The 12,585-nt window shown below is 52.9% G+C and overlaps 2 protein-coding genes and 1 pseudogene across 11 annotated transcripts in view; 1 reads left to right on the forward strand and 2 right to left on the reverse strand.

The window, feature by feature from the left end:
- Positions 1–234: 234 nt before the first annotated feature.
- On the forward strand, positions 235–7,950 carry ZNHIT3 (zinc finger HIT-type containing 3). Of its 3 annotated transcripts, none has more exons than XM_048223632.2 (6): positions 235–706; positions 2,694–3,008; positions 3,129–3,160; positions 4,879–4,965; positions 5,931–6,017; positions 7,417–7,950. In XM_048223632.2, exons 2-6 carry the CDS (start codon positions 2,923–2,925, stop codon positions 7,596–7,598), a joined length of 474 nt encoding a protein of 157 aa, XP_048079589.1. In that variant the 5' UTR covers positions 235–706; positions 2,694–2,922; the 3' UTR covers positions 7,599–7,950. The 3 variants fall into 3 exon arrangements, with proteins under 3 accessions (XP_048079589.1, XP_026373307.1, XP_026373308.1); XM_026517523.4 differs by lacking the exon at positions 235–706 and adding an exon at positions 3,487–3,677 and having other exon boundaries at positions 2,952–3,008; positions 4,884–4,965; XM_026517522.4 differs by lacking the exon at positions 235–706 and having other exon boundaries at positions 1,307–3,008.
- Positions 1,170–1,553, reverse strand: LOC113268917 (proteasome assembly chaperone 4-like; annotated as a pseudogene).
- The window catches only part of MYO19 (myosin XIX), a 33,493-nt gene continuing 28,738 nt past the window's right edge, over positions 7,831–12,585 (reverse strand). For all 8 annotated transcript variants that reach the window (XM_057317651.1, XM_057317650.1, XM_026517513.4 and 5 more), the window contains 5 exons: positions 11,790–11,956; positions 11,528–11,657; positions 10,208–10,293; positions 9,501–9,803; positions 7,831–8,596 (listed from right to left, as the gene is read on the reverse strand). In XM_057317651.1, coding sequence (XP_057173634.1) covers positions 8,468–8,596; positions 9,501–9,803; positions 10,208–10,293; positions 11,528–11,657; positions 11,790–11,956 — 815 coding nt within the window. In that variant the 3' untranslated portion in view covers positions 7,831–8,467. The remainder of the gene's footprint in view (positions 8,597–9,500; positions 9,804–10,207; positions 10,294–11,527; positions 11,658–11,789; positions 11,957–12,585) is intronic.

The following is a 12,585-nucleotide window of genomic DNA, read 5'->3' on the forward strand; positions in this document are numbered from 1 at the left end:
CCCGGAAGGCGCTGGACAGCGCCTGCCCGGTGGCGGAGCTCTGAAAATCATTCCTGAAAATCATTCTGCCTTGATTATTGCCTCTCGTCTCTCCAGGTCCGGCTCAGGGAGGCACGACACAGCCTTAGACAGCTGCTAGGATGGCTTTGGCGGGGGGGGGGGCTCTCCAAGGAGAACCAGGGTGCTGCTAAGGGTGGCTACATCAGTGTGGACATGCCATTGCTGGGTCTGGAGTCATACCTGTCGTTTTTCTCTGAGCTCGCCACTGCCAAGAAGATCCCTACTGGCTTACTTAGCCTTTTGATGTTTCCCAACCTCATCACCACCGCTGAGCCACCTCCTTTCTTGGACATTGGAGCAGGAGGGGTGCAGCTGTTTCGGGCCACTGGGTGTCTCCCAGAGTAGAGGAAAGGCTGTTTTTACTGTGTGGAATGTGCGTGGGAGGAATTCCAGAAACTTCTTCTTTTCACTGATGTCACCATCTCTGGACCCAAAGGTAGAGTAATCAGCATGGTTTGGATGTGGATGAGGTGGGGTTGAGCCCTGAAAATTGTGGAGACTCTCCATGACCTCAGCCTCCAAACACAACTGCTCTGGAGTGGGCAGTGGTGATGTTCACAGTCAGAAAATTTCTACTGGGTGCCAGACAGGGCGCAGGATTCAAGTGTGGCCTGGACAAATCACTGACCTTCTCTGGCCTTCCCAGGTAAGCGTGGACCTTCTGGGACGGTTCTGGGGTGGTCACAACTGTCGGAGAATACAGGGAATGCTGCTGATTATTGGGTCAGTGTGAACACGTCTTAGATTTCAGGCCGGTCCTTGTTTACCCAGGGGAGGTCGGGATATATGCCACTTCAGCACTAAGGACTGGACAGCTTCCTCGGGACAGTTTGGCAAAGCCAAAGCAGGGATGGATGGTGGCTTACACCCACCAAGTGTGGCCCATAGAGGCTGACGGCAGAACCCTTTTCGAGGGGCCTGAGATTTGGGACCCCAGCCTTGAGGGACTTGGGGCCTGACACCTGCACTCATAGGGCTGGGACCTGAGCTCCAGGAGTTACAGACTTTGGGTATCAAATAACCCCCTGTAGTGCTTCAAATTACAAACTTTTTAAAAAAAATTCAATCCATTGATTTATGTATATTCTACATAAGTTACAAGTCCTCCCTTCTGCCATTCTGCTAGAACTTTTCCAGAAAAGCCTCCATTTCTTCCTTGATCCTGTTTTCTACCAGTAGTGGGAAGTTACTGTCTGTGTTTTGAAGGTTATAGCTGACAAATACCTGTTTGTAGGTCTTCCTGGCTAAGCGCTAGGCAAGGCCAGTGGAGACTGTGTCAGAAGTGTCTTCGAGGAGGGACATAGACACGGGGATGGAATCGTAGCAGTTGCACATGGCCACCGCGAGGTTGTGCAGGTGCGGCGTGGCCCCCACCCACAGGAAGAGCAAGTCCATCAGCTGCATGACATGGAAGTGGACAAGCTGCTCCCCCAGCCTCCCAGGAAGTTGTGTAGAAAGACGTCCCTGCCCGCGGCAGCCTGCGGCCCCTCCATGCCATCCAGCGGGCCCCTGGCCCACAAGCATCAAGACTCTGGCTCCTCTCAAATTACATACATTTTTGCACATGGTCTTTTCTCTGCTTCTCAATAGCTCAGGAAAGCAGGCCTGCACATCCACACTAATAGGTGAGAGACCTCAGAGAGGGTAGAAGTCACCCAGGGAGGGGTTTGAGCCAAGACTCGAACAATTGCCTTGTTCCTAGCAGATTTATCCACAAAAACAAGGACAATCGTGTGGAGCCCCTATAAAAGTGGGATCCTGAGGGCTGATGGGCTCAACACAAGAGAGGAGGGACTTGGGAGTGAGAATGACTTATGGCCCTAGGTGGGCACTGCGCATGTGGGGTGGGAGCCCTGGTTTGGCTAGGCAGTGCTTAGGGCTTCAAGGAGGCACAGGCTGCTAATGAAACATGACTGTTCCTAAAGCCTGAGGTGCCACTCAAGTCCCACCATGGTTCATCTATCCAGACTCATTAGGCCAGGATCCCTTCCTTTGGGCCAGAGCTCACTCATCTGCTCCCTGACCAAGCTATCCCACCCAGGGCTGGGACTAGGGTGAGTCAAGTGAGGAGCCTCGGGTGCAAGATTTGAAGAGGCACTCACTCTCAGGGCCGTGTAAGTGCAGGCTAGCACCGGCGGGACCCTGAGACAGAGTCTTCTCTCCCCTCTCTCTGTCCTGCTTTCACTCTAAGCTTTGAGCTCCTAGAGGGCAGAGACTGTGCCCCCTACTGCTTGGGTGTCCCCGGCCCAGCATCTGGGCAGTGCAGTGCTGTCACTTGGAGCTCAGTAAACATTTCTCTGTGGTCAAGCCTCAGCTTTCTTTCCTGAGAGAAAAAGGGCTTACACAGGGAAGAGCACGTGTGTGTCACTCAATCTAACCGATTTTGGTTTGGCCAGGGTCTGGACTTCTCATCTGCTAGATATAAACAAGTGGAATGTCGAGGGGGAGAACCCAGTGCCCTTGCAAGATTCAGAAAGTCCAAGTCAGGGGCGCCTGGGTGGCTCAGTTAAGCGGCTGCCTTCGGCTCAGGTCATGATCCCAGGGTCCCGGGATGGAGCCCGCATCGGGTCCCTTGCTCACTGGGGAGCCTGCTTCTCCCTCTCCCTCCCCTTTCTGCCTGCCACTCGCCCTAGGGACGACAGCGAGAATTAATCCAAAGCAGCTTCTGGATGCGCATCGAGTGTATCGACTTTCTACTTATCAGGACTGGAGCAATGAGCAGAATCGATCCATTGCTTTTGACTGCCAGTGAGTGCTGCGCGCCGATTGGTCCCGGTTAAGGAAACGGGAATAAAGGGCGTGCACGTGGGACCCTGGGTCAGACACTGGCGCGTCCGGAGGGAACGAGGCAGTGGAGGGGCTATGGCGTCGCTCAGTTGCAGTGCCGTCGTCTGCGTGATTTGCTTGGAGAAACCCAAATACCGCTGCCCCGCCTGCCGCGTGCCTTAGTGAGCGCGGGGGTCGTGGAGAAGGGGACCGGGCGGGGGTGGCGGGGGGCCGGGCGGGGGCCGCGGGAGGTTCGGCCGGACCTTCCGGGCTGACGCGGGCTCTGGCCTCTGTTGTTACAGCTGCTCCGTGGCCTGCTTCCGGAAGCACAAAGGTAAGGCCCCGGCGTCTCCCCCTGACCCGCCCCTCCCCTCGTGCGAGCCTTCCCCACGTTCCGCCGCGCTCCCTCCCGGCCTTGCCTCGCCAGATCCTGTCGGAGCCCCAGCCTGTGAATTCCTCCCCAGATTTTGAACAGTCAAAACTTGGCTCTGCCTTTACTTCTACAGACCATACCCCCCCCCCTTTTTTTTCTCTTTAAAAACAGGCGAATGCTTTGGTCATCAAAGTCAACCTTAGTTTCTTCATCTTAGTATTCTGACTCAGAAGCGGCGCCGGCTGTTGTTAACAACAACATTTTCTTTCTTTTCAATCCCTGGTTAGAAACAACAAGGTACATCTGTTTACCTTAAGGAGCGATTAGTGCTGTTAAGTCTACATTTTAACTCCAACCCGGAGCCTCTTCGTCCTTAGGGACCCTTTCCGACGATCTCATGTTGAGTTCACTCTTTGGTTCAAGTTCCTTGTTGGGGTTTTTTGCGCCTAGTGTGATCCCCTCCATCTCTGACTTAGAGGTATGTTTCAAGCTGCATCGCTCCCCCTGCTGTTTTTGTTCTTTACCCTACCTCTGGGGCATTTTCAAAGGAAACTTTTGAGTTCAAGATAGACTGGAAAGAAGTAGAACTGCTTTGCTGGGAATAGGTTTGGGGAACCGGGTTTCTTAGCTTTGCTCCTGCTGTGCAGCCCTGGGTGGCCCTCTGGGAACCCCTAGGGCAATCCAGGGCAATCTGGAGCTCTTCAGTGTGTGGCCCTGCTGCTGCCAGGGTTTCTCCTGAAATGCGTATTTGAGGAATTCACTCCCTTGTTGAAAACTCCAGCCTCTCTAGCAAAGGGAGGTGGTGGTTCTTAGCCTAGGTATTGCTCTCCCTAGGCAGACACATTGTGACAATGTTTCTCTTGTGACAGCTGAGGAGGGTCGGGGGCACTTCTGGCAATTGGTATTGATGCAGATAAACATCCTGTGGAGTGTGAGGCCATCTCACACCATTAAAGACCTTTCCACCCTGAACATCACAGTGCCTTTGATGAGAGACAGGGTCTTGGGAAGAAAGGCCAACCTCCCGTGTGGCATTCTTCTCCTGCTTCCTCCACTTGTGCCCCAGCCACCTGCCAGGCCTGCCCTATCAGCTGCTGGTTGCGCATCCCTGTGTCCTTGCATATGACCCTATTCTTCCAGGGGCCTAGTCCAGCTGTAGACCTTTCCCTCTGCCGGTGATGCTCTTTCCACCTGGCAGCGCCTCCCCTTTGTCTCCCAGTCCTCTCAGGTGACATTTATCAGACTCTTCTTATCCAGAGCTCTAGCTGCCATCCTAAGGCTCAACCCCTTGAGGTGGGCCTGATGACTTTCATCTGTGTCATCCCAGTGGCACGTGGTACATGCAAACTCGGTATCTGAAACTGCTGAGAAAACAGTTCGCTAATTGTGTGTGCCACTTAATCTTGGGGAGAGCCCTGTGAGGTTAGGCGGGGTAAGGAGGATGGGGACAGTCCTCAGGGTGCATGAGGCCTGCTTCCTCCAGCCTCTGCCAGGCTCAGGGTTTCTTGTTTTCTGGGTGCTGCCCTTTGATGGGATCCCTCACTTTCGCTGCATTCATCTCCGTCCCCACCCGTATCCCTTACCACGTCCATGTTTCCCACCTAGATGCTGGCTCGGTGGGGAGGCGCGGCCTCCTCGCTGAAGTGGAGTGATATGCATCTGATTTGTGTCTCTTTCAGAGCAGTGCAACCCTGAAACTCGTCCTACTGAGAAAAAAATAAGGTCGGCTGTTGCGGCAAAAACTATAAAGCCTGCAGGAAACAAAGGTGAGTTGGTTGACTTCAAAAAAACCAACCCCGGAAAGGGTTTCAAACAGAAGAAACTGAAAGAGGAGACGTGGGTTGGGACAGAGAGTCAGGAACGATGGCTTCATTAAGGAGCGACGGCTTCCTTAGCCCAGAGCCCCAGGAGTGGGGCACCTGTTGTGTATTTTAGAGCAGCCCGAGGGCGTTGTTAAGGACGAGAAATAAGGGGGCAACAGGCAGCTGGCTGTGGTGTGGGGGAGTAAGGGGTGGACCTGCTGGCAGGAGCCTTCTCCAGTCTTGGCTTCAGGTCTCCATCCCTGGGCCTGGCTCGAACGGTCCCTTACCTGAGCTAGGCTCGGGTGGGAGGCTGCCTTTGGCCTAGCTCACCTTCCTGTTGCCGGGGGCTCCTCACAGCTTATTGTGGGAGTGGGCGGGCATCCCGTCCATCTCTACAGACTCTAGTATCTTCTGGGTCCGACACCCTCCTGGTGCCAGCAAAGAGGTACTAAACATTCCCAGCATGGGATAGCCTATTTCTGCCCTTTGAGAAACTTCCTTGTTGGGTTCAGGCAGTGTCAGAAATTTCTGGCCATGTTGAAAGCACAAGGTATTCATGTTAGCAGGTATTTACAGAGCACCTAATATTTTGGCCCCCAACAGGGCTGGAGCCATAGTGAGGGGAGCTGGGGTGATAGGAATTGGAAAATCAGGCTCCTGGCCCAAAGAGAAACACATAGAACAATCATGTGAACACACTAAGATGCATTTGTTAAACTCCCCAATTCTTGGCTTCACCCTCCTCCCCCAAAAAGAGGAATGTTGGTATAGCCGCAAATTCCAGAAAAGGTCATTTTTCTTTTGTCAATACCTGCTTACCCCTGCTACTGTCACTGGTGTGCACATTTTTTATCTGTTGGAGTAGTTGTTCAAGTCTGGCACCTAGGTTTTGTTTCTAGTCTTAATTAGTTGTGTTCTGTATTCCTCAGATGATGAGGACGACGACTCTGTAGCTGACTTTCTCAATAGTGATGAGGAAGAGGACAGAGTTTCTTTGCAGAATTTAAAGAATTTAGGTAAGTGTGCTGTACTTGCTTCTTTATCAACCACTGATACATTTAATCCAATGTATAGAATGTGATTTTTTTTTTTAAGTTACTAAATACAGGTGACCCTTGAACTACGCAGGGGTAGGGCTCCCCTCCGGCCACCCTGCAGTTGAAAATTTGTGTATAACTTCCGACTCCCTGAGAACTAATAGCCTACTATTGACTGGAAACCTTACGGATAACATAGTCGATTAACACATTCTGTATGTTACATATAGCATATGCTGTATTTTTACAATAAATGAAAGAGAGCGTTAAGAAAATTACGAGGAGAAAATACACTTATAGCACTGTATTTATGGGGAAAAACTCCATGTATAAGCGGACCTGTGCAGTTCAAACCTGTGTTGTTCAGGGGTCCCCTGTACTTGAGTGTGGCACGCAGAGGCCTTCAGCCACGTGACTCTGTAAACATTCAGGGCTTCCACACCTCCCCTCCTTCCTACAACTTCCCTGGCCTGGAATCCTACTGGTTTTGTGGGTTGGCAAAATTCTCCTCCCTCAAGGCTTGGTTCAGGTTACTCTCCCTCAGCTCAACTTTTCTTGACCTTTTGTCTTTCTCAGAAGCAAGCACTTTTCACCCTCCCATGGGGCCTTGAAATATACCACTCATATTTTATGGTACCTTCTCTCTCCCATCCTAGTCTGTAGGGCAGGGGCCTGCATTTATCCCACCTCCCCAGCGCTCTGTTTATGGTCTAGCCATTCAAGCAGACAGTGATCTCAAGAGTTGGAGTTTTAGAAGGACACAGGTGTTCTAACACCCGGTGTTTCTGTAGGCCCGCGTGGTTGGGCCTTGGGGCAGTTCTGTGACGTGCATAGTGAACGGGCCAGTGTAGTTCCTAAACACGGGAGGTTTTGTTTCTATCTCATAGTCAGGCCCACCCTGCTGCGTGCCTGCGCCCACGGCAGTGAGACCGAGGGCAGGTGTGAAGGGCTTGGTCAGCTGTAAGGCACCACACAGATGGCAGTGTCCGATCATTGCTGCCGAGGCTGCGGTGCGAGGGCCACGCACTGGCTTCCGCAGCGTTCAGAGTATTTGGTGTCACCGTCTTCACCAGGGAGAACCTTCAGGCCCATGGAGAACAACATGCCAACAATTTCAGAGAACTGTTCTCTGTATTTGTGCTATTGCTTCCTAGTTGAAATGGTGTAAAGTTAATTTATAGAGCTGCCAACAACAGGACTCATGGCGTTTAACCGACCTCACCTCGTTTATGTGGAGCACTGGTTCCATTCTTGGGTTTGCAGGTGAAGGGAATGCAGCGCCCTCGATGTGTACTGACGACACTGGGCGCTCGTAGCTATCAGCTGCCTCCATCCGGTCCCGCTTGGACTCACACTGGCTTTCTTGTTCGTGTGTAAGGGGAGTCTGCAGCACTAAGAAGCCTGCTGCTCAACCCACACCTTCGACAGCTGATGCTCAGCCTCGACCAGGGCGCCGACAAGGCGCAGCTCATGAGAGCCTGCATGCAGGAGCCCTTGTTTGTGGAGTTTGCGGACTGCTGTTTGCGGATCGTGGAGCCGTCCCAGGACGAGGATTCCTAAGACGAATTCTTGGGCTGCTGCTGGACCGTGTGCGTGACTCCTGGAACCTGCCCGCTCCCCGCAGGAGAACGGCTAGCGCGGGGCCCTCAGCAAGGGTGCTGACTTCCAGGCCGGCCGACGTAGGGTGGGCCACACAAAGGCTTTCTCTACAGCACGGTAGGCGTGGGTTTCAGGCAAGAGGATATTCGAGGTGACAAACCCTTTATGGAGGGAGAACTTGACATTCAGATGGTGGTGTTTAAATACTTTAATTTTGGTACAGTGTAGACATCACACATGATTTGTCAAGTCTCATACCCATTTGAGTTAGAACTTGCTCACCGTTGCTAAATAAAATCGATGTGGTATTCTATGGTAAATTGCATTGTTTACCCTTCGTTCATAATTGCTTGAAATTACATTAAATAAATCAACATGTTAAATAGTAAGGTTTTGTTCCTTTTTAAGGAACTGAATACAAATATCCCAGTCGAAATTTGGGGGCTAATTTCAAGCTGACTTGGCCTGTTCTGTTTGCAGCGCACCGGGGGTGCCCCACTGTAGTGAGGGACTGCACTGCTGAGTCGGCTCTCTGAAGGTAGTAAGATGGGGGGAGTCCTCTGTGGCCCTGAGGTTTCTTAGCCCTGGTTTGCTAACCAACCCCTGACACGTGTCAGGGCCTGAGGTGTCGATGAGAGCCCCGGGGCCGCTAGTGCAGGGGCTGTGGCAGCCAGCACTTAGTCACAGGGGCTTGGCGTTGCTGTGGGAGTAGTTTGGCAGCGTTGTGTGGATTGAATGTCTTTGGCAAGGCAGCTGGCAGCAACAGGCCTTGTAGACACAAAGGCACCAAAGGATTGCCCAGCCAGGTGAGGCTAGAAGGTGAGAAGACATCACCTGTGGCCCAGGCTGTCTCTTTCCAGTAGAATCTGATTAAAGCCAGTAACACTGTAGGGTGAGGGTTCAGGGCAGATGTCCGCGTATGGCAGTGGAGACTTTCTGCAGTGGAACTTGACTGAGCCCTAGACGGGGAAAGAGAGAGACGTTGAACCCCAGGTCCTGGGAGCCCTCCAGGTGCCCCCTAGAGCCAAGGCTAGAAGCGCACAGAGGTGTGGACAAGCACTGGTAGAGTCAGAGCGGGAGCGGAACTGGTTCATGCTTTTTGCTCATTCTAAACCAGTGGCAAATTAAAATACATTTCACGTCCATTCGGTGTGATGGATGAAGAAGCTCCCCCCTAATAAGATATTACCTGTCACAGTCTTAAGGCTCTTAAAACTGGAATAGCAAACAATCCCACCTCTGTTTATACTCTGGCTGGCCTGTGTGTTGTCGTGGGAGATCTTCTCCAGATCACAGCCTATCGTGATTCCTCTGGTGTGGGAACTGTTTCCTTCCTTTGGATCTGCCACACAACCCTAGCTGGGACCCGTGTGGCAGGCTGAGCATCAGCCTGTTATATGTGCTGGCTGACTCCCTTTCCTCCCGCTGCCTGGGATATAAACAGAGCTCTTGGACCACTGACTGACCTGCTTGTCATCTGCGCAGCCGGAGCAATTTGAGGAAAACAGGATGCTAACTTCAGTGCCATTTGACAGAATAAGCTGTCATCACAACCCAAAGTTTTAAAAAGTGGGACTAATTAAATGGAGATTCAGAGGAGAAGGCAGAACAACACTCAAAGGCAGTTTTTATAAAGTGAAAGGGCTCTGGAAAATTCTGAGTCATAATGACAGAAACCACCCAAACCTGCAGCCAGGTGGGAAGCTCAGGCTTCCAGCTCTGGGAGCAGGGTCGGGACAGCTCTTGTCCCAGCCTCAGTCCTGTTCCCGCTGCGGACTCATGGGCTTTGGCTCCTGTCTTCTGCGACATGTGAGGGGCCCAGAGCCGTCGCGGGCAGGACTGCTGTCCCGCCACACAGCTTACCTGAGGCAGCGCTCGGATGGATGTGACACCAGCGTGTTCTTGTGCCGTCTGGACCGTGTAGCTACTGGGGCTCCCCATGCGGAGCTGGAGGCAGGCCCAGACCACCAGCTTCCTCTGAAAGCCGCGGACACCCGCAGCCGCGTTGGCCAGGACCAGTCCCAGGGGCCAGAGGCGGATTATTGCCGCCAGCAGGCTGGTCTGTGTCTGCGGCAGCAGGAAAGAGCCCGTGGGAAGGGGAACTTGAGACAAGTGTTTTTCTTCCACACCATCCAGTTCTTTCGAAGCAAGGAAGGCCATTCCAATCTTAAAAAAAAAACAAAACAAACAAAAAAACCCCACTTTACAGCTTTCAGTTCATTAGCTCTTAATGGAAACCAAAACTATCTTTTATAATAGAACAGCTTAACAAGGTGACCTGAAGGGCACCAGGCTGTTGAACAGCTGGATGCCTTCAAGGAGCTGGGCGCCATGTGGCTGAACTTCTTTATACCCAAGGCGCCTGTGCTTAGGCCTCGTGTATGCTACTTTAAAAATAGCCTTGAGATTTGAGACACCATAAAATTCACCACGTGTAATTCCATGGTTTTTAGTATATGCCCAGAGCTGCTGATGCCACCCTTTCTGCGTCCCAGACGCCCCGAGGGATAGGTGGTGTCTGGCGCAGGAGGGGCAGGAGGCCGTCCGGCCCGCGGGAGTCAGATACTCACTCTCCACTTCCGCCAGGCACGCTTGATGACCGTGGCAGCTGCGTGCAGCCTCCGCACGTGTCTCCGAGCGAACCAGGACCGGGTGGCTGCGTGGTTTGTCCAGAAACGAGAAAGTAAATGAAACGTTCGTTAGAACTATGTGTAGCCTGGCCCTGCAGCCACGCCCGAGCTGCTGAAGACATTTGGACCCGGCGCCTCTCCAGTGAACGGCCGGCCTGTGCCGCCGTGAGGGACGGAGCGAAGTCCGTACGGAAGCGAACCTGGCTCTCAAAGACGCCCCTCACACCGTCAGCCTGGGACAGAGCTCGCGTGGCGGTGCGGCGGGGTGCAGGCTCGGCCTCGTCGCGCAGTGCCCAGGGAACAAGACGGGTCTCTTCTGGGAAATCCTCCGTTGGATTTGCTTACTGGCTTTACGGATTCATAAACGGTGACCCCACCGTGCACCCACGTGTTGGAAAGGGGATCCCTGCTGGATGGTGGACTGATCGTGTGGCAATTTTCGTTTCCTTCTCTTGCAATTTCAGCATTTTCTGGTTCTTTTTGGTACAATCATATTCAGAAAAGGGGCTATTCCATTCAATATTAATGTTTGGATTCTAGAAAACTAAAAAGTTTAAAGACAGATCCAAATCCTGTTATCTCACCATCGCAGACAGTTCTATAGTTTCCTTACACAATTTTTTAGGCCTGTCTACACAGAAACACACCTGAGGAAGGTGGCATCACCCTCGACGTGCAGTTTGGCATCCTGGTTTGAACATAACATTGGAAAGTGGTTTTCCATTAAATTAAAAATATTCTTCAAAAACACTTCCTGGCTGCATCATAGAGATGGTCCATAATACAGCCACGACTCTACCACCATCAGCTGTGTGGCTGGTTTCTAGTATTTTCAAAATAACATTGCTGTGAACATGGTTCCTATATCTCTTCCTTTGATGAATCAAATCTTGTCAGTTTTACCTTCTCAAACTCATTGCAAGCCCTGGACCCGACAGGGAATGATCTGTCATAGAGGCAAAGGAAGGTTGCATAAACCACTCTCTAGGTCTGGGAAAGGGGGATTAAAGGCAAATTTTTAGCCTCTGCTGCCTACAGAGCACCCTTATTTGTGGTGTGACCTGATTTCCACTGAACTGGGGAGACAGTCTGGGTGAGGTGGATCGGAATTCGAATCTCAGTGCACCACAGGGTCGTGCCATCAACGTCTTGAGGCTGGGACACGGCCTTGGCATATGGGGTCTGCAGGAAACCCAGATCACGCAGGGTCTGCATGCAGGCCTGTGCGCTGGCCTGGCACCGAGCCCGTGCGCTTCCTACCTGCCTGGATGAGCACGGCCGCCCGCCTCTGCCTCTCCTGCTTGCGATGCCAGTGTCGCCTCCAGCTGCCCTGGATGCGGCGGGCACACTGCTCCAGCACCTGGGCACGTCCGTGTTCCAGAAGCTCCAGCTGGGAGAAGGCGTATCCACTGAGGTCCTCAGCCTCTCCTCCCACTGCCCTGAAGTGGTCCCAGACCCTGTCCTGCTGAGAGCACGCGGCTGACTTCGGTGAACTCCCCTCCTCATCCCCAAACCAGCTTACCATGGAGTCCGTCATGAACACCTTGGTCCTGCCACAGTGAACTGGGGCTGGTGTGGCCTCTGCTGGGTCACCAAGTATGGCTGCTGCCTGAGTCAGAGCTGGAAGAGTGTGGAGGATGTCCTGGAGGAGAGGTTGCAGTGCGGCCGCCTCGGTGCATGGAGACCATTCTGTGGGATGGACGAAGGAGGTCCTATCAGCTCTTGGTCATCTACACACTTCTGTGGACTTGAGAAACCGGTTCTCAAATCCTCAATACTCCACAGGCTTTTTTGCTGCTGTTCTTGCCTCTAACCACTTCTCCGTCCTTTTATGGGGGAGGCCAGAGGTGACCCCTCTAGACTTCCTCAGGCCCTCACTGTTCTGAGGAATACGGGAATCCCCACTTGTGGCTGTCCCCTGGGCTGGCCTGCAGCCTCCATCCCCATGGGTCCCGTGGGCAAGCTGGCAAAGGGCACTTGGTACCTGGACCCCAACCTGGAAACCCAGGCTACTTAGCATTTGTTCCAAGGCCCCAAACATGCGGAGGGCCAAGCAGGGCAGCTGGGCTGCTCCCATGGCCCCTGACCCCTTAACTCCCTGCCATGTATGAGAAAAGGGAGAACAAATCCCGGTCCCAGGGAGGCCCAGCAGGTGCCCCTGCCTGCCCTCCCTCAGCGTGCACGGCTGGCTCCTGTAGACCATTTACCTGAGGGCTCTGACCACCTTTTGCTGCCCAGTGCCTCTCTGGAGACAGAGGCTGCCAAAGAAGATGCCGCAGACGAGAAACCGCAAAATCAACCGGGGGCGAAGGGGGCTT

The sequence above is a fragment of the Ursus arctos genome, unplaced genomic scaffold (assembly GCF_023065955.2).
Source record: "Ursus arctos isolate Adak ecotype North America unplaced genomic scaffold, UrsArc2.0 scaffold_24, whole genome shotgun sequence".
NCBI classification, from domain to species: domain Eukaryota; kingdom Metazoa; phylum Chordata; class Mammalia; order Carnivora; family Ursidae; genus Ursus; species Ursus arctos.

What these genes read in the sequence shown, in the direction of transcription:
- ZNHIT3 (XM_048223632.2), top strand. Translation starts at nt 2,923, where the DNA reads ATGGCGTCGCTCAGTTGCAGTGCCGTCGTCTGCGTGATTTGCTTGGAG. An exon ending in CCCGCCTGCCGCGTGCCTTA is followed by an intron (nt 3,009 to 3,128) that starts GTGAGCGCGGGG and finishes CTGTTGTTACAG; the next exon opens with CTGCTCCGTGGCCTGCTTCC. An exon ending in AAAGCCTGCAGGAAACAAAG is followed by an intron (nt 4,966 to 5,930) that starts GTGAGTTGGTTG and finishes TGTATTCCTCAG; the next exon opens with ATGATGAGGACGACGACTCT.